Below are 18,193 nucleotides of genomic sequence, written 5' to 3'. Positions count from 1 at the left end.
AAACAACACGTCCGAGAACGGATTTTGCAACCCCCCTCCCCACCCCGCGCACCCATTTGTGATATAGGACCATCAATGGCGCTCTTGCTTGGAAGCCGACATGGAAGTATGGATGCTGGCGGCTAGGAAAGGAAACGATTATGAGATATGATGAGTCAAACTGGCGTTGAGCTTCACGGGTAGCATCTGCTCGGCTTTGTATGGTGATCAGGGGGGTCACCGATGTAACACCAATACACTATGGTCTGCCCCTGATCTGGCATAGAACCAATTGAGATTTTCACCAATACTTTTATGTCTTCTTGTGATGTCGCGATAAGTTTCTGTCCAGCCTGATGTAGAATGGCGTGGTAATTGCATATCTATAATACCCACATCCCTCTACTGTCTTTGGTGGCTTAGCAGTGAATGAGCAAAATTCATTCAGCGGAAGTCTGCAACTGAACCTTTCGGTGGCAGATATAGCCCCCTACACCTCTACGATGTTGTTTCGGAACATACTTACAATCTCTCTCTCTTGGATAATATAGCCTCCCAGTCACTCATAAGCTTCTCTTCCTCGCTTGCCATGTGGTTGCGATGCCAGAGTAGCCTCTCCTGCTCGAGGGTCACTCCTTCCGAGGGTCACTCCTTCCGAGGTCTCTGGCTTTCGGGCACTTCAAGCAGGGTATGTCTTTGTGGCAAGGCTCGTGCAGGTTTTCCTGCTCATCGAAATGTTTGTAGAACCAGCGGCATTGATATGGGGCAGCCTGTTTCTTCGATAAAGATGCTCCCTTTCAATGTTAGGATATTACAATTATAGAATGCAAACGTCTTGTGAAAGACATACTTGAGTCGATGGACCTTGCGCCAGCCCCCGTCCAGAGCAAGTTTGTGTTTCCCAGTCCTTCCTTGGGTTGCGCTTGAAGTAATGGCACACAAATCTCTTGCCAGTCTCGGCATCGGCGTCTTGGTCATATCTTCGACCACCATCTTCGTCGTCGTCATCCCGGAGTCGTGTTGATTTTCGGCATTTCTTTCCGTCCGGCGCCGTGTACGGTGTTGACCCTGTTGCTGTTTCGAGAAGCCCCATTGGATCGCTGCCCAGCAGCTTCCCCAGGCCAGTAAGTGGCACTCACGCTAGAACTAATTCGTATTGGAAGTTCGTGACACAGTCTCTTCGTATTCTGGGCGTTGATGGAACGATCATCATGTCTGGACCCGAGCCAGACCTGTCAAGTCCAGTTACACTTTCCCTTCTAGTCGCTTTTGACCTGCTAGTAGTATCCGCAATTATATGAAGGGAATCGACATTGCTGTGTCGCGGACCCGGCCTCTCAATTGTGTTATCATGATTCTCGTGCGTTCCTTTACCACCATGTCCGTTTTCTGTGACACGTAAATTAGGCTGATAATCAAACGTTCCTGCCAATACTCTAAGCTCTGGTCGGTCTCTGGGCTTTTAGCTTCTCGAACTCGATGCTACGGCTATGGATCCGTCCAGGTGAAGTGCTTCATCTTGAGCCGTCGGAAACACGACAACCACGTCCACGCCATCTTTATCACTTTCATGCTCCGCAATGGATTCTTTTCCGTTAGTTTCCAATCGTTAGTCTGTTGGCTTCATGGCAAATATAATGGACCAGTTGCTTGTCCACAGTTGTTTTATCAGCTCCATCATTCTTCATATTTGCCTCCGATAAAGCAGTGTCAGAGATGTGTGGCACAACTCCATATTTCTCAGGCAGGTTCCCTTCAAATAGGCATTTAACAGGGGGCCAAGGGTGGTGTAGACGTCTTTGAATGTACGAACACAAGAGACTCCCGGATATCAGAGCGATGGACACATGCAGCTTTCTTTTGGCGCTTTCAGCTAGAAAATGATGACCCGCAAGGAACCCAAACTCTTGATTGATGTACAGCGCTTCGGTTTAGAGCGACGAAAATGGAATTCGGGGTGTGGCTGGGTTTTCACATGATCTCGAAGGCTTTCATTCCCGACCCTTCAGTACACTTGCAAAACGTGACGAGACCGTAGTCTTGAAGGATGCATCATCGCGACCTGGCACTATCTTCCTGGTGCTTAATACCCTAAGACTGTTTTCCTGGCGGAAACCCGTTCAGGGCTGAAGGGAGAAAAGTGATCTTGACTCCCACGAATCTGACAGGCCTGTTTTGCTGTACACAGCGTCTCGCATGATGTTTTGCGTGGACCACTGAAACGGCAGCATGGCTTCGTTTTAGCCCTTTGCAATCTTTCATCAATGAGGATTCACCACTGGTAAATACAATACTGAGTTTGAGGTGAGAGATGTTGAGGTCAAAGAAGTGTGTCTTGGGTCTGATGTTGGCGCACCAGCCAACGTCGTCGTTTGCGCAGCTGCGCAACATAGGTGCACAAAAGGCACCGCGTCCCACGATCGTGTGCTCGCAGGGCCAAAAGATCAGAAGAGTTGAAATCAGAGACATCCAGTTCTAGCAATCGCCTAGTCGAATGAGACGATCAAGACAACAATCCTTGGGGGGAGAAAACAAGGCGGCGCTTGGCTATCTTAGGCGCTACTATGGTATGAATAGCCAGTAAGTCAGAAAACACCTTATTTGGATCAGGTTTAACTACGTACCAAAAAATGGGAGCATTCTTCTCAAGTCTGTGTTGGGAAAACCAGTCAGCGTTCAAGCTGCCGGTTGTGGCCGGAGTAGGTCTACGGTCGGAGAGCGGACGGGAAGTGACTAAATATCGGTGTTTCGGGAAGCCTTAGTGTATTTATATTCTACGACGTTTTACTTCAGAAACTACTGCGTCTATAGCTTCTTATAGCTATAAACATAAATAGATATACTACGGCCTAAATAGTAGCTAATACCTTAAGGAATACAGAATAGGTTACTGCATCTAACTTAGCTCCGCGTTTTCTATATAGAGTAGAGCTTCTAATGATAGTGCCCGAAGTATCGTTTTCCCGTCACATTCAGTCTTCTCGTAGCATTAGTTCTTGGTCATTGAGGCTTAACTAGGTCGTACATATGCAGTATGCATATCCCAATACCGCTTAGTCCGGTAATGACCTACTCACTTTATCCAGATCAGTCTCTCCGAGTGACAACTGCGTGTTTGATGAGGCACGTCCACTAGGATGTACTTCATTACTGCTTGATTACTTGAGATCCATCGAACATGTTTTACACTTCGGTTTTTTTTTCAGTTACTCACATTCTTTGAGAATCGCAGCATCTGTTTGTGCGAGTGGCGAGGCTAGCGCCAACATCCAAGTCGCTGGCTCGCTGGCGGCTGGCGTCAGCATCGTATCAACGAGCACATATAAGTGTGCTCCGAAGTATTTCACGAAATGAAAGCCATACTTTTTCGACATTTCCTGCAACGGCATCACTCTATTACTTGGAATAACAGCATCGTCATGTCTTCAACGAAACCAATCATCCTCCTTGTCCACGGTGCATGGCATCTGCCTCTCTGCTACGACCTCCTCAAGGAGCAGCTCAACCACCTGGGTTATGAGTTCATCTGCCCCGCGCTGGCGACCTTGGGCGATGACAAGCAGGGCGCGACTGTAAGTAATCTCAGTCGTGTTCAGGCATTTCAAAGTTTACATCGACATGAGCTAACCCCGAACACTACAGTGGCAGAGCGATGTGAAGCTCATTCGCGAGGTCGTGATACCCCTCTTTGACGAAGGCAAGGAAGTCGTCATAGTCGCGCATTCGTACGGTGGTATCCCGGCATCCGCTGCGACTCAGGGCCTCGGGATCAAGGAGCGTGCTGCCGAGGGCAAGACAGGTGGCTTCAGACGCTTAGTCTACATGGCTAGCGGAGGCATCATGGTCCGAGGTCAAGACTTCTTGCAAGGGATTGGCGGCTCATGGTTGCCTTTTCATGTGAGTATCTGGAGTCCCCCACATCATTTTCTATCCTGTCCAAAATTATATTAGGACCCTGCTTGAAAACTTTCACACATCTCCGACAGTCGAACTCATACTGACTCTCAATCGTGACACAGAACGCAGCTGTACCGTACACCAAGGTAAGACCTCTTTAATTCTTCCCGGATTGTATCATGCCGATACTGACATATCTCCAGAACCAACTAATCACCGTGAACGAGAAAGCCAAACCCGTCCTGTACAATGACCTGTCCGAAGCGGAGGCAGAAACGTGGTTCAAGACGCTGGTACCGCACTCGCAGGACGCCTTCGAGACGGGATGCGACTTCATCATGACGGACATCACCATCCCCAAGAGTTACCTAATCACCGAGCTGGACCAGGGCATCCCGGTGAGTATCCAAGAATTGATTACCACCATCATCCCTGGCTTCAAAGTCGAGAGGATTCAAACGGGACACAGTCCTTTCTTGAGCAAGCCGGAGGAGTGCGCACGCTTGCTTGCGAAGATTGCGGAGGAAGTTGACGAATGAGTCGCGGGTGCGACTATACAGGAACGATATGTTGTGGATGCACCATTTGAAGACCATCTCCTGTCAATAAATCTCAGATCAAGCCGAGTCGTCTGTGGATCAATATGAAAATACTACTGTTAGATCCATTTTTACAGAGCTAGCACTGGCGTGCCAATTAATGTCGCATGAGGATGAAGTGTTCCATGTGGAGTTTAAGCGACCAAGGGAACCGCTACATGCAGACCAGGCCTTTCAAAAGAACGATGATAGATGCTCGCAAGCTCACCAGGATTAGCGACCCCTGAAACCCGCTTCAGGGCAAGTTCCCACGAAATGGAAGCCGGTGTCCCTCTTTGCAGAGTCCACAGACTACGTGAATGCCAATTATCTTTGAGAATACAGCTGAATTTTAATTGAAATCATCTCATCCTGCTTTGGCGAGGATCAATGAACTATATATAATAATGTGTCCTATAAGCCTGGCGCCTCCAGACGAGATAAATTCTACGATCTAGTTTGACAACTGTGAGACGAAGATCCATTAACTATAACATCAAAGTCATCATTTTAGTCTTATAAATCCCCCGAAATCCCAGGTGGTCTCCTCAATTAGAGCTACTCTATAAAATGATTTTTCTCAGCCTTTACCAGAAGAGATTCCCGCGCCAACTCACCTCTGTTCCCATTGGCCTTTTACACGTACGGATTTCTGTGCTATATGGGTTTTGGAGGTAAATTCCCAGACCCCTGACCCGAATTGTAGACCCCAACCCCATCGTTTGTCTGGGTAGCGAGGTTTTCATTGCCGTCGGGTCCATTTCCCATTACTTGCGTAAGGAGCAGGGTTTGTTCGTCCGGCAACCGTGTATGTCTCATACGACCTCGTAGCCTCTTATCATGTCTGGCATAATTCGCTGCTTTCAGAACTAGGACTCTGATCTTGTAATCACAAATCAATGGATGCAGGTGAAGGCAGTCATGTCGAGACAGGGCTGGATTCGGACAGAAGAAAGAGACTGCGCAGATGCGCGGGATCTCTAATTGACATGTCCAAACATACCCAACAACCAATGCTTTCTGGTGACGCCTCCTGACTGCATCTCGTTCCTACAGGATGGCCAGACTTGTCGTTCTGGATTCCTCACCGAAGGGTCGTCAAATCAGCGAAAGTCACTTCATCTCCACGTGTATGGCAGGATTGCAAATAGAGGGATGGACGATAAAGATTCTGTATTGTTTACAAGGGGGACATATTGACTATAAATAGAAGCAGACAAGGCTGTCTGCGAGGCTACAATCTGAATTTCAAAATGCTGAGGGCCGAAGTCTGGCTGAAGGCAGCGTGAGGTGAACGTTATGAAGATCCCTGCAAGTGGCGTGCTTTTTCAGATATGCATGATCGGGTTAGTTACATATCCTAATATCTCAATATGCCAAGTTCTGCAGCTTTCCCATTATCTCGAAAGTTCCCAAAAGCTGAACGAAGAAGCAACTTGGACTTCGAATCGAGCATCTTATTTGCACATGGCATAAAATCGTTCAACGGTTAAACCTGTGGTTACTCGCCAGACTGGACCGACTGGATTGAACTCTTTTTTTTCTAGTGTATTGAGTCCGACTCTGCGACGCATATGGACAAGCTGTCGCGTCTTAAGCCATTTCAAATTCAAGACGTCTGACAAGTTGATGGTTGCACCAGGGTTACGAATAGCGACCAAGAGTCCGAGATGGACGGCTTTGGGAAGGTACTTGGTCTAAGTTATTTCAATGAGTTTTAAGGAGCTAGGCATATTTGATGTCCACTGCACCCGAGCAAAATGATCCGACCAGTCTTCTCATGCCTTTCGCTAAGGCCGCGGCACTATTCACGTCTGAGGGCATCATTGCTTCCACCCTTCCAGCCTTCTTTGGCGGACAGAAGACAAACCCAAGACAGGGTGGCAAAGAAATGCGACCCTCTGCGTATTCTGTTCTGCGGCTCAGATGAATTCAGCTGCGCCGCGCTCGAGGCGCTCGACACGGAACGCATGCGCAACCCGTTTTTGATTCAATCCATCGACGTCGTGGTCAGGCCGGGCAAAGGCACAGGCCGAGGGTACAAAGTCATTCAGCATCGTGAGTGGCTCTCCCACTGATCTCAACCAATATGGCTAACAGATCACCCAGCCCCCATCAGAGACCTGGCCAAACGTCTCTTACTACCAATCCATGAGCGTGATACCTTCACGGGCTGGAATGCAAGTCAAAGGCTCCATGTCTGCGATGGACGAGCTGCAGCTAACACACACAGATGCCTGAGTCCATCAATCTCATCATAGCCGTCTCCTTCGGCCTCTTCGTGCCCCCACGGCTACTCAGAGCCGCCAAGTACGGCGGTCTCAACGTCCACCCATCATTGCTGCCCGACTTCCGCGGACCGGCTCCGTTGCACCACACAATTCTGCACCAGTGGAACTCCACCGGGGTAACTCTCCAAACGCTGGACGACAAGGCATTCGACCACGGCATCGTGCTGGAGCAGACGCCTCTTGAAAGTCCTGTGCCTCGCGGCATTACCGTGAAGGGGCTCCAAGACCTTCTAACGCCCTTGGCAGTGAACATGCTCGTGCAGGGCCTCCGCGACGGGCTCCACGTCCCGCCGCTGCAGGACCGTGGTCGGGTGGGGGAGCCTGCGGCGCCCCTCGCGTCGCCACATGCGCCCAAGATCACGCCCCGGGATCGCCAGTTCCTTCTGAGACCGGCGTCGTCTACATATCCTCTGGAGCCGACGGTGAACCATTCTGAGGTCCTATTGCGACAACAGATCATTGGGCCGCTATGGTTCAAGGCAAAAGACAAAAAGGGAGACCTAAAGCGCATCATCGTCGTGAGTGCTAGCGGGCGTCGACCCCCAAAGTTAGATCATTCCACCCCGCGTCCTGAGCAGATTGTAATCCATGGAGAAGACCAACAAGGACATTCGTTCATACAGCGAGTAGACGTATACTCGGAAACGGGGGACGGGTCTATATGGATTCCCGGCTGGAGCGGGATGGGGGTAGCATTGGAGACTCTGAAGATCGAAGGCCAGAGGGCCAAGCCTGCAAAGCAAGTCTTGGCCCAGCTCAAATTGTATGAGACACCGAGAGAGTTATAAGAAAACGAAGAGAAACAGAACTGAGAATCCATGTGTGCATGATAAAAGTGCAGGGGTGGTTTGAGAGATGAGCAGAGCTCTACCTAACGAGGCATTCACCCAAGTGAGACTGAAATTCAAATTGCAATGGTTTTGAAGAACGTATCTCACCAAGTTTGCTCCTAGCAAGGCCTGGGAGTTCCTTGATTCCAAAAAGCGACGTTCGGACCAGCAACACTTTTTGAAAAGTCGGGAGAATGTTGGCAATTATAGTCTTCATCATCTCCGGTGTGTGATCAAATAATCTGATAGCGTTACGTATCGAGCCTCATTCGAATAAAATATTTCGAAATTAACCGAACGGGTACATACTCTCTTATCCTAGATCAAACAAGTTGAATGGTATTTTCTCGTTGCTCGAGTTCCATGAACCGTTTCCGCACCAACAGACGCCATTAAACTCGAGTCTAAACTACTAGTAACTGAGTTGCTTTGGAAATCCATGCAATGAACATAAATAACCAGAGGCGGGACACGACATTCCACGGCGTCGAAGAAGCCTTCTTGGGCACCAGCGGCTGGAACCCAGAGGCCTTCCTCTGGACGAAGGAGACCTTCGGGCTTTCATTAACATCACAACACCGGCAAAAGTTTCTCTAGTTACCGGCAGATCCAAGAAGATGGACGGGGACTTTCCACTTTGTACCAAATCGAGGAAGGTATGAAGCATGGTAAAAACTGAGAATGGAAGTAACGACGATGATGCTTGACCACTTCCGTAAATGCCGTGCTACCGTGCAAGAAGACGGGTATCCATGAAACTTCTGTCTGCAAAGTGTGGATTTATTACTAGTAACTGAAGGGTGTTCACTTTTTGTAATTAGGAATTACGAGGACGATGGTGCTCTATTAAAAAGCATGACTGAGCGATAAGTAAGGCTATAATCGATAGGCGATAAGATAGTCAAGCGATGACATCGTTTCCGACGCGTGGGGTGCGAGGCTCAGCTACTTTTGCGACGGGTCGGCTCGCCAATGCTCCCATACTTGAGATGATCACCACCAATGGTATGTAGCCAAGAGCACATCAGCCCGGATCGCTTGGATCGCCTGCGACTCACCTAGCAAGCTTTGCTATTTTTCTCTATGCTCGCAAACATGTTCTCGTCGTGGACCGAGACTTCTGCACTTAAAACTAAGATCCAACCGAGTTGGTGAAGGTTCATAGTCAAATCGTTGCCGCAACCAACACCATTTCTCTAGCGCAGACTGAACGACACTTGGTCCCGGCGAAACAGCAGGGTCTATATGATATTTCCGATCTCAGAATACTCGTCTGCTTCACCATAAAGAAATCAACGGCATAGCACCGGGATCGTCGCAAACCATCGTGCACTGTTCCCTTGATAATTTCTTGGAACACGTTCCAACACGATGTCGATACGAATAGCCCTCGATAACCCGCCCGAATTCTATACGAATCTCGACTTCATACAAGGCCGCATAATCCTTGGTCTAAACCGTTCGGAGAATGTTGGCAATATTATTGTCAAACTGGAAGGCGAAAGCCGGACTGCGCTGGCCCTGCCCAGGGGAGGCATGTGGTATCAACCCGCTTGTGGATGTTGAACTACATGCTGATACGCACTAGATTTTGAAAACCAGCCCGTCTCATCGGTGACTAGCGGGGATGTTGTCACGGAGAACCACAAACTGCTGTACCTTGTTCAACAGGTCTATCCCGGCGGTGAGTCGGGGTTTGCGTCGGCAGCCATTGGCTCTATGCCTGGCGTATTACATCCAGGGCAACACGAGTTTCGCTTTCGTTTCAAGTATGCGTCCCTACATATCTGTTTTCTCTGGATTTGCAAACGGAGTTCCACAACAGCTTGCCCGGAAGCGAATGCTGCTACAACACGTTTCAGAGCCCCTTAGTAGTAACAACACCTGAAGTTATAGTCGCTGATTCTCGTGCACAGAGTCCCCTTGAATAATATATGCTCCAACCCCAAGGCAATGGCGGCATTAAGCGGGGTCGGAGGCCTTGGTGCAATGAGCCCTGGGAACGGCGGGCTGTTCGGCGGGTACCGAATAATGGATGGAAGCAAGCAGTTGATGCTGCGGCATGTCAAGACTACACTGCCGCCGTCACTTACGGGATTCCCACGTCAAGCTGAAATCCGCTATTATATCAAGGTGACAATACAACGGCCGGGTTTCTTCAAGGAGAACTGGAGATACCAAACTGGGTTCAAGTTCTTACCAATCGAGCCGCCCCGGCCACCCAAAACCAGCCAAGAGGCCTTTGCCAGACGCCCATTTATCTTTAAGCCACGCACGCCCTTGCCACAACGGAAGAAGAAAAATAATCCTTGTGAGTCGCTCTAGAGTTCTTTGTATATTGGTTGTTGTCTCCGGGGCAAGAATTACCCGGTGATCCCACCTCGAGATTTCATTCCCCAGACACATTATGAATTTCGATCCTCTTGGTTATCCCGTTGTCGACGCTGAATTATTCTCTAGTCTTTAGCAGCAAGTCATCTCAAGCCGAGGAGGACGTCGAGACAGTGCCCCCGTCCATAGAGATATCAGCACGCCTCCCACATCCCACTATTTTGACTTGCAACGAGCCGATACCACTTCGTCTTATAGCCAAGAAGATTGCCAACTCGCAAGAGCAGGTCTACTTGTCCTCGCTTGAGATTGCCCTCGTTGGCTTTACCAATATTCGCGTGCATGATCTCCAGAACACCGAAGTCAGTCGCTGGCTTGTCTGCACCACAGCCAACCTCTCCATAGCCTTAGGCTCTCCCCAAGATGCAGTTGACTCTGAGTTCGTTGTGCCCGATGCTTTGTGGGCCAATATCCGAATGCCCAACACTGTTGCCCCTTCTTTTACAGGATGCAACATCTCCCGCCGTTACGAGCTCGAAATGAAGGTTGGGCTAAGCTGGGGGCTCCCTTCCACTAGTGGGAAAGCAACAGCGCCGTATCCACAGCTTATTTATCTACCCCTAAAGCTGTCGAAAGTCGAGATATATTCCGGTATCACCCCACCGAGAGAGTTATTACGCTCGTCGACATATAGACCACAACAGTCGCCTCCGACTTTGCCTCCCAGGACTTCCGTGGCGCCATCCCGGCCTCAAGCACAGCCACAGGTACAGCCGAGCGACCCCCTATATCCACCTCAGCTGGGTCCGAATAGCACACCATATGAAGATGCACCTCCTAGTTACGATGAGGCCATAGCGCAGGATCTCACAGGACCCTCTGAGAGACCTGCATACAGTGGTGTTACTGCAGAGAATGATCCTAGTACCATGCCGCCCGAGAAATCGGGCTTGCATTAGCCCCGATGGGATGGAAAGAGACACGAGATTCAACGGTATTCAGGGGTAATCACCGACATGACTAAGGATGACTACAGCACATCATACTTGGTATTGCTAGTAGCAGTTGCATTAGTCACGTGCCGATGGACTACCTAGTCGTACTGCTGGTGGATATATAGAGAATTTCAAGCATTTCATACAAGCCAATCCAAGCCTTCTCTTGGTGCTCTATCGCCCAGTGAAACTCGTCTCCATCCTTGGGATGCTTCATCTGTGGAAGAATACCATGTATCCAAGTCTCGCTGGCTGCATTTTCCCTCCCATTGACTCCATCACAACCCGAGGTGGCCAGGGGAAAGCATGCCTGGCCTCCACAGATCAGCGGGCTTATTCGGCATTCCTCTCGCAGTGATTCCAATGAGTCGTTTCAAGGTACGAGTAATCTCTTGTTCGCAAACTCAAAGGCGCCAGTTGACACGAAACAACAGCAACATCGCGGTTTAAATGCATGAATTTTGCACACATTCTTGACTTTCGATAGTCATCAAACGGATCTAGGAGTTGCTGGTCAGGCATTGCCTGTCTAGAAGTTATTCGGGATAATAGTTTTGTGATGGAGCATCGACTTATTACTTGAATTAGACATGCCTGAACACCTCATTGCCCTCGTCTCTGTCCACCTCTACCCACCTCTACGACCGGAAGCCTCACGTCGTAGAACTGCCAGGTAGAATAGTTTAACTCGACGCGACGCATTCCGCAGTCGCTTCCTAGAAGAGCTGATATGTTGAATCGTGCTGACCTCGAAATGAAATATCAGAACGGGAGTACGAGGTTAGTTCTGCCAGTCTGGATATGGGTAGTGCCGAAGCTTCGCAAACCGTGTCCCGGAAATGCGAAGCTCATTTTTGTTTAGTTACGTTGATTATGGATGAGAGATTCAAAATTTCCATTTTCTTTCCGACACAGTTCGACAGATCATCCAATTGGATGCCAACTCCCGTAATGGAAAGTGCAAGGCCTTGTATACCAGCAACCTCCAAATGACATGCTCTAATTTGCTTCTATGGGCGTGTGTTTACGTCCACTGCTTCAATAACGTCTATCGTCTCTGCTTAGTTTACATTCAGCACTTCATGTACATCTCTTGGTCCCCTTAGTCCTAATCTCTCATTTATCATAATACTCAAGCCCCAAACGCAAAGCGCATTGAGTGGGAGGGTGAACCGTTAGGACCGAAGTAACTCACATGCTGCGTGATTGTTTCTCTCAAAACACGTATCCTCAATTCAAGAGAATACTACCTTAGCGAAAACCAAGAACTACGATTGGCCCTCGAATCACCATAATGGAACATTCCAAAATGCAGATCAGATGCATTATCATTATAATCATCTCTGCTCATTATGTATTCCAGGCTAGCAATCCCTGGTCCAGCTCGAGGCCACAAGACCCCACGTGAAATGTGAGCTGCAAATCGTGAACAAGCCCTTAGTGAGTGTAGCCTCGGCGACTATGGCCAATACCAACATGCGGCCATTCCTCGCTCATTCGTTAATATGTCCACGAGAAAGGCGCTGGTATCGAAGATGCCCTACATGTCATGTACCAAACTCCATTCCCATTTCCATTCCTAGAGCATCCGCCGAGGACCAATCCGAGAAGATGCCCCCATGTAACTCCGTACCTGTTTGGGCAAAGCATCAATGACTTCGGGGGGTATATCGCGGTCTTTTAAAATGACAGTTTGTCGTTTCCACAGAGTCCACTACTGGAATCCCTGGACGTAAGGGGGTGGAAAAGTGAAGAACTCATCTCGGCAAAAGAGGACTATGTGAGGTGGGTCGTGGGTAAGTAATCACAAAGAAAATAAGGGGCTGAGACTCGAGTCATCAGTCGTCAAGTGTAATCACCTCAACGGGCGCCTTAGACTGCGCAGGCTGGGTACAAGATTGTGAAGCCGTGGCCGGAGTGTTATCGCTGTCGCTATCAGTGCCACTGTCATCGTCTCCCAGCTCTACCTTGGCTTTCCAAGAACCATCTGCGGAAACCATTATTTGCTTTGTCTTGAGTTTACCCTCAGCAGCCAACTTCGCCCTGACTTCAGTGAGGAAGCCATCAATCTGAAGACTGCAGGGACGCGCGTCGCCAGCACATAGAGGACATTTCCACTTGTCAACAAACGTTGGCTCTTTAGGGCAGAACTTGCAACTGGATTCCTTGGTTCCACAAGTGCATGCCTTCTTGGTTGGCCGAGTGTTCAGCCAGGTTTCAAGATCGAAGCATTCCAGGTGAAGACAATTCTTGCCTCGGACAGGAATGTCGAACATGATGAAGCTGAATGGATCAGCGAGGTTTATAGTCAAGTCGCTGACGACCATGGCAATATCATTGTCATCATTACTGCTAGAGCCACCGAGACGCTTTGCAATGATTTGTCGCGTCCACTCCGCGGACAGCCCGGCATCAGCTCGAAGGTTTGCCAGGCCAAGGATTGCGGTATGACTAAGGGTTTCCACAACCTCGACGGCGACGAAAGGCACCATCCTGATTGGTTTTCTCACAGGCACGTGGATCTGGAGTATGTTTGCCCCAGGCTTGATAAAACATCCCAACTCCACCGGTTGGTCTTTCGCATGGTGCTGCTTGCGCCTGACTGTCAAGCTGTGCTGATTGAGCTTCGCATAGAAGTGCTCCGGCCAACCCGTCTCGTTCGTCACCCATGAATCCTCCGATATTGACACGGTGTCGGTCTTTTGTGGGCAGCATCGCAAACGAACACGTAGCGACCCGTTCGAGAAGATATTGACTGGCAGCATTTCGTGCTGAAGCACCGCGTTGGGAGAAATCCTTCCAAACTCCTCGTCACTAATGTTGAACCGGAAGGTGTACAGGTACGGATGAGGACGAATCGGGACAGGCTGCAGTGCCAGATACTTAACAAACTGGTAGTGTCTCTCTGTATTCTGGGGGTATCCCGAATCACGAAGCATTCGTTTCGGACTTCTGACGTGTACTTGGTGCAAAGACATTTCGATCGACTTCCGCTCGTAAGGGTCATGTGGATATTCGTTCAAATTTATTGTACGGTGTATGGGTGCGCGGGCGACAGCAGCAAGATCGCCACCCACCTGCTGCAGTTGTCGGTTGGCCATTGAATGTGGATATACGTTACTCTGACGCACTAAGTCCGTAACGTTTGTGCCAGTATTCCACAGGGTTGGCGAGGAAGGGAACACACCGTTGGCAGCTCCTGCCGGTGAGAGAGCCGGCGTTGCTCCAGCTGAGGTGGTTGAAACACGACGCAGAGGAGGCTGTGCGTTCCCATGGGATATGGACGCATTATGTGAGCGCGGTGACGAATGTCCGCCAAATTGCATCTGCTGGTATTGGTTCATTGTGTTTTGAATTTGAGGTGCAGGGCGATGCTGACTTGACATGCTGGGCAGTGCTGCACCGTTCGGCATCAGAGATATGTCCACGTTCTGAATCTGTGGTGACCTTGAGCTAAGACGCTGGTGGACTTGGGAAGCTTGCGTGAGATGCTGGGATGCACGTCTAAGCCGAAATTGTTGCGGGAATTGCTGCGGATCAGAGGAGTTTGGAGGAAGTTGATTCCCGCTGGCTCCAAGGTATTGTTGAATGGAAGAACCGAACTGCCCTTGGTTGATAACGGGCGATTGGTTTGGTGGAGTGCAAGACAGGTGCACGTTGTTCGGTGAGTTGGTCTGTACGCCAGGTGTTTGTTTCGAGGTCAGTTGATACTGCGCCGGTATAGGGACTGGCGCAAAGAAATCCTCGCCGGCAGCACTCGTGACGGGGAACGGGGAGTTTACTGGAGAGGTCTGCGCAATCTGGCCTTCAGCATTCGTAACTACTGACGCTTGCCTACCTGCCGCCCTGAAGCCGTTCGGGACCTGGGGAATCTGCGGGCTCATTTGCGGTGTCGCCATTGTCAAGGATTGCTGGGCTGGAGAAGGAGATGTTGAAGTAGATGGGTATGCAACCTGTTGGGACATTCCATTCCAGATTGACTGGGCCAGCATCTGATATTTCTGTATCAAGTTATTGTTGTACGGCTCTTTCTGGAAATCTTTTGTGGTTGTCATGAAAAATGTTCCGTTTTCCTGACTGTGATTTCGTTGATCTTGCCTGAACAACTCGTCCATCTGAGCCCCTATCAGTCCATCAATAACCCCGAGTGTCCTTCTCGATGCTCTGAAGACAATGGTTTGCAAGATGGGTGAATAAAGTGCAAAGGTAGCAATCAGCTCATCCATGAGCAGCGGGTAGCCTAACCGCTTGTGATCGTGATTCACCACCATCCAATTCGTAGAGATGCGGACCAAGAAATCTAGCACTGCGATGATGGCATTGGCGTAGATCGGAAAGTCGCTATGCATGACGCGCAGTTGGGCTGGAAAGCGCACAAACCACTCCAGATGTTCGAGTCTCAGCTTCGAGTTACTCTTAAGAATCGTCCCCATAATCCCGAAGCCATTGTCCACTAGGGATGGATCGTGGACTCCCTGAACGCAGAATTGGTGAGCCAACGAGGTATTGGTGGACCATGCACAGAACAGTTGGTGCAATGCTACAAAGAAAATGTCATTCTGCGTGCATGCCTCTCTGAGAAGCTGGTATCTGGGTCGTTCAACCAGAGCCTCTAGTGCATGTTCTCCACCCTGAGTGCGAATCTGATTCTCAATCGCCGTTGCTGCCTGGAGACTCTGAAGCAAGCCTTGCAGCGGTTCCCTTTGAAGCGGTTCCCTTTGAAGCGGTTCCCTTTGACCATGGGTTAGTAAGTACTCAAAACAGGACAGTCGCAGTGAAGTTCCATCATCCAGATCAAAGTGACCGCAACATGATACGTCTCAATTTGAAGGAATTTAGTGAATGCCAGTTCCAGAAAAAGAAAGTCCCCAAGAAAAGCAAGGACATTTGGCGGATCAGCAAGGCTCAAGAACCTGACAGCTCAACGAATAGAGTCCTCGATAGTTCACCGTCACAAGATCACAAGACTTAGTTCATTATGGCTAAGGAAGATAGTTCACTCACTCAATGCGTCTCCGTTTTGCTGGCGGATCCTGGTTTTGCCCTTGAATTGGGGTTGCTGGGGCCATCATCGGACTGAACAAAGGCAAATTGGGCGTTGTTGGTGTTTGGAGAGTCATGACTGCCGAGCTACGCGTCCTCACCGCACTACCAGTTTCTTTTCCCTCAGTTGAACTTTGTTCATTTGCTGCAGCAGATGCGGGTGCCCGAGTCGTGCGGTCAACTGACGCTGAATCGGCAACGATCTCAAAATGCGCTTCAATAACAGGGGCGTAACTTGGTGTTTCCGGTGGGAGTGAGTGATTTCTGTAAGGGCTCGTGGCTTCGTACGATGCAGACACGGCTGGGCTAGGTTCATTACTGGGTGCTGGTGACGGAAGAACTGCAGGCGCAACGGGAAGCCTATAGATATTGATAGGTCAGCTTATGTCTTGCTTCGAATGAATAAAGCGTGCATAGAGATTGCGCGCAGCTCACAAGGCAGTCACGCCGGAACAAGCTGGGCAAGAGCCTGGGGAAGACATTACTTTGCAGATGTTTGCATTAATGCGACTTGTGGTTGTTTAAGAGGTTCTGGTGGCCGCGGAGGCAGCTTATGAGATGGATTCTGGTGTGAAGGGTGCGGTGGTCTCGAAGGTAAGTGATGCGAAGAGCGTACTGCTTGTGTGGTGGTTTTGGCGGGCAGTGGGTTCGTGGGTTGTACTTGCCCGTCTTGGGGATTCTGATATTGTGAAGATTGCTGTCTCGAGGCAAGCGGCTGTGTCAGACGGGGCTTGGGCTTTACCGGTCCTGCTCCGGTCATCCATGAATGCTGTCGTCCGCCAAACAAGGTGGTGAGGGTGGAATTTGTCGCAGCAACCTGGTGGTCGGCATTCGCAGGCGACCCTGAAGTTGCCGTCGGCGACAAATGATTGCCTCCAACTGGCGCCATAGACTCAATGATTCATCGCAAAGCGTGAGTCCAACGTTCGTCTACAGTGCTGTCGAGGTTTGAGGTTTCAAGTGTGAAGTTTCGGGGGCAGGTGAGAGATGAGATTCACGCGCTGATTAGCCAAAGGCGGTTGTCGAGGCGAGACAAGCGTGACAGGCGTGAAAGCAATGCAGAGACATGGGAGAGCTTACCCTCTGCAATCAAAGGACGAAGGGGTGGAATTTGTTGAAAGTAACGCCGTTGTTGTTCGGTATATTTATGCGTTGCTGGTTGGCAGTCCTGTGTCGGATGTAGGCGATGAGCCCGTCCTATGCCCAGACTTGATTGACGATTGAAGCACAGCTAAGCAACTGCGATTGAGGCTCTCCGCGTTGGTGCTGTCTAGGCTGGGCCTGCCATGGGTTGGTCCACTTTACCAAGCTGCGAGCGACTTGGGAAGTCTTGGCGTTTTGCCCTCAGTATCTTGTTAAGCCATAACATACAACCCCACCTTTCCGGCCACCCGCCTTTCTGGCCACCTAATCTGCCAACTACAACAACCTTCGGCACAACAGATTATCGTCGGTATTGGCTATTATTATACAATGCCACGGTATTCAGAAAATTCGATTCAAGGCGCTCTTAACGATATCAATCAAGGGATATCCCAGCGCCAGGCTTCCCTCCGATGGGGCGTTCCACGCTCTACCCTCCAATTACGACTCGGTGATGGCCTCAGCCATTCTGACGCGTCAATCGCGTCGATGAAGCTATCTAGGGATAGGAAGACGCGCTGATTGGATGGATCCTCGAAATGGATCGCGAGGGTCGTAGCCCGTCGGCGCTATTCATCGCTAAGATGGCGTTGATTCTATTACCTCAGGATCGTCGATCAGAGGGCCTCGGTCGCCATTGGGTTCATCGCTTTATTCAACGCCATCCAGAGGTCGGAAGTATTCAATCTCGACGCCTCGACCGTCAGCGATTTGATGGCCTATCGACGCAGAATATCGACGATTTCTTCGAGACGTACGAAGCCTTATGTCAGCTCACGACTACTTTCCACATAACGTCTGGAATATGGACGAAACAGGCATCGCGATTGGCGAAGGGATCGAGGGTATAGTGTACGGATCATCAGAGAAACATACAACATTCGTTCGGAGTGACGAAAGCCGCGAATAGGTCACTATATTACATGCTATATCGGCGATGGGTAACTCGTTGACCCCAGCAGTAATATATACTGGCAAGAGCCTCCAAGCCCAATGGTTTAACGATTGCGACGATATACCTGATTGGTAATATGCTTATTCGTCTAACGGTTGGATCAGTACAGATATCGCCGTTCGATGGCTTCGTGATATCTTTATACCTCGTA

At 49.7% G+C, this 18,193-nt stretch overlaps 6 protein-coding genes across 6 annotated transcripts; 3 read left to right on the top strand and 3 right to left on the bottom strand.

Moving 5' to 3' along the window:
• Window positions 1-1,245: 1,245 nt before the first annotated feature.
• Window positions 1,246-2,776, bottom strand: BCR38DRAFT_435646 (uncharacterized protein). The gene is made up of 2 exons (XM_040860393.1): window positions 2,604-2,776; window positions 1,246-2,541 (listed from the first exon to the last, which is right to left on the bottom strand). Exon 2 carries the CDS (start codon window positions 2,446-2,448, stop codon window positions 2,071-2,073), a length of 378 nt encoding a protein of 125 aa, XP_040714660.1. The 5' UTR covers window positions 2,449-2,541; window positions 2,604-2,776; the 3' UTR covers window positions 1,246-2,070.
• A 622-nt stretch (window positions 2,777-3,398) lies between these two features.
• On the top strand, window positions 3,399-4,415 carry BCR38DRAFT_458252 (Alpha/beta hydrolase fold-1; the record flags this gene model as incomplete). The annotated part of the gene is made up of 4 exons (XM_040862140.1): window positions 3,399-3,551; window positions 3,622-3,876; window positions 3,999-4,022; window positions 4,080-4,415. 4 exons carry the CDS (start codon window positions 3,399-3,401, stop codon window positions 4,413-4,415), a joined length of 768 nt encoding a protein of 255 aa, XP_040714659.1.
• A 565-nt stretch (window positions 4,416-4,980) lies between these two features.
• BCR38DRAFT_435644 (uncharacterized protein) lies at window positions 4,981-5,230 on the bottom strand. Its single transcript, XM_040860392.1, has one exon. The coding sequence runs from the start codon at window positions 5,213-5,215 to the stop codon at window positions 5,042-5,044; it is 174 nt and encodes a 57-aa protein (XP_040714658.1). The 5' UTR covers window positions 5,216-5,230; the 3' UTR covers window positions 4,981-5,041.
• A 628-nt stretch (window positions 5,231-5,858) lies between these two features.
• BCR38DRAFT_219071 (formyl transferase) lies at window positions 5,859-7,573 on the top strand. The gene is made up of 3 exons (XM_040854233.1): window positions 5,859-6,512; window positions 6,564-6,632; window positions 6,686-7,573. The coding sequence occupies exons 1-3, from the start codon at window positions 6,215-6,217 to the stop codon at window positions 7,531-7,533; spliced, it is 1,215 nt and encodes a 404-aa protein (XP_040714657.1). The 5' UTR covers window positions 5,859-6,214; the 3' UTR covers window positions 7,534-7,573.
• A 966-nt stretch (window positions 7,574-8,539) lies between these two features.
• BCR38DRAFT_435640 (arrestin) lies at window positions 8,540-11,052 on the top strand. Its single transcript, XM_040860391.1, has 4 exons — window positions 8,540-9,109; window positions 9,164-9,344; window positions 9,492-9,886; window positions 10,036-11,052. The coding sequence occupies exons 1-4, from the start codon at window positions 8,947-8,949 to the stop codon at window positions 10,863-10,865; spliced, it is 1,569 nt and encodes a 522-aa protein (XP_040714656.1). The 5' UTR covers window positions 8,540-8,946; the 3' UTR covers window positions 10,866-11,052.
• A 1,687-nt stretch (window positions 11,053-12,739) lies between these two features.
• BCR38DRAFT_475051 (uncharacterized protein) lies at window positions 12,740-17,226 on the bottom strand (the record flags this gene model as incomplete). Its single annotated transcript, XM_040862992.1, has 3 exons — window positions 16,430-17,226; window positions 15,906-16,304; window positions 12,740-15,632 (listed from the first exon to the last, which is right to left on the bottom strand). Exons 1-3 carry the CDS (start codon window positions 16,831-16,833, stop codon window positions 12,740-12,742), a joined length of 3,696 nt encoding a protein of 1,231 aa, XP_040714655.1. The 5' UTR covers window positions 16,834-17,226.
• Window positions 17,227-18,193: the final 967 nt, after the last annotated feature.

This window comes from Pseudomassariella vexata (genome assembly GCF_002105095.1).
Source record: "Pseudomassariella vexata strain CBS 129021 chromosome Unknown BCR38scaffold_8, whole genome shotgun sequence".
Classification (NCBI taxonomy): domain Eukaryota; kingdom Fungi; phylum Ascomycota; class Sordariomycetes; order Amphisphaeriales; family Pseudomassariaceae; genus Pseudomassariella; species Pseudomassariella vexata.
Note: the sequence above shows the minus strand (reverse complement) of the source record. Positions and strands in the feature narration are given on the sequence as shown.

Excerpts from the sequence above, each read along its gene's own strand:
- BCR38DRAFT_219071 (XM_040854233.1), top strand. The coding sequence starts at position 6,215 with ATGATCCGACCAGTCTTCTCATGCCTTTCGCTAAGGCCGCGGCACTAT. Across the intron at positions 6,513-6,563 it reads GTACAAAGTCATTCAGCATC|CCCCCATCAGAGACCTGGCC; the intron begins GTGAGTGGCTCT and ends CAGATCACCCAG. Across the intron at positions 6,633-6,685 it reads TGATACCTTCACGGGCTGGA|AGATGCCTGAGTCCATCAAT; the intron begins ATGCAAGTCAAA and ends GCTAACACACAC.
- BCR38DRAFT_435640 (XM_040860391.1), top strand. The coding sequence starts at position 8,947 with ATGTCGATACGAATAGCCCTCGATAACCCGCCCGAATTCTATACGAAT. Across the intron at positions 9,110-9,163 it reads GCTGGCCCTGCCCAGGGGAG|ATTTTGAAAACCAGCCCGTC; the intron begins GCATGTGGTATC and ends GATACGCACTAG. Across the intron at positions 9,887-10,035 it reads GAAGAAGAAAAATAATCCTT|TCTTTAGCAGCAAGTCATCT; the intron begins GTGAGTCGCTCT and ends ATTATTCTCTAG.
- BCR38DRAFT_435644 (XM_040860392.1), bottom strand. The coding sequence starts at position 5,215 with ATGGACCCGACGGCAATGAAAACCTCGCTACCCAGACAAACGATGGGG.
- BCR38DRAFT_435646 (XM_040860393.1), bottom strand. The coding sequence starts at position 2,448 with ATGTCTCTGATTTCAACTCTTCTGATCTTTTGGCCCTGCGAGCACACG.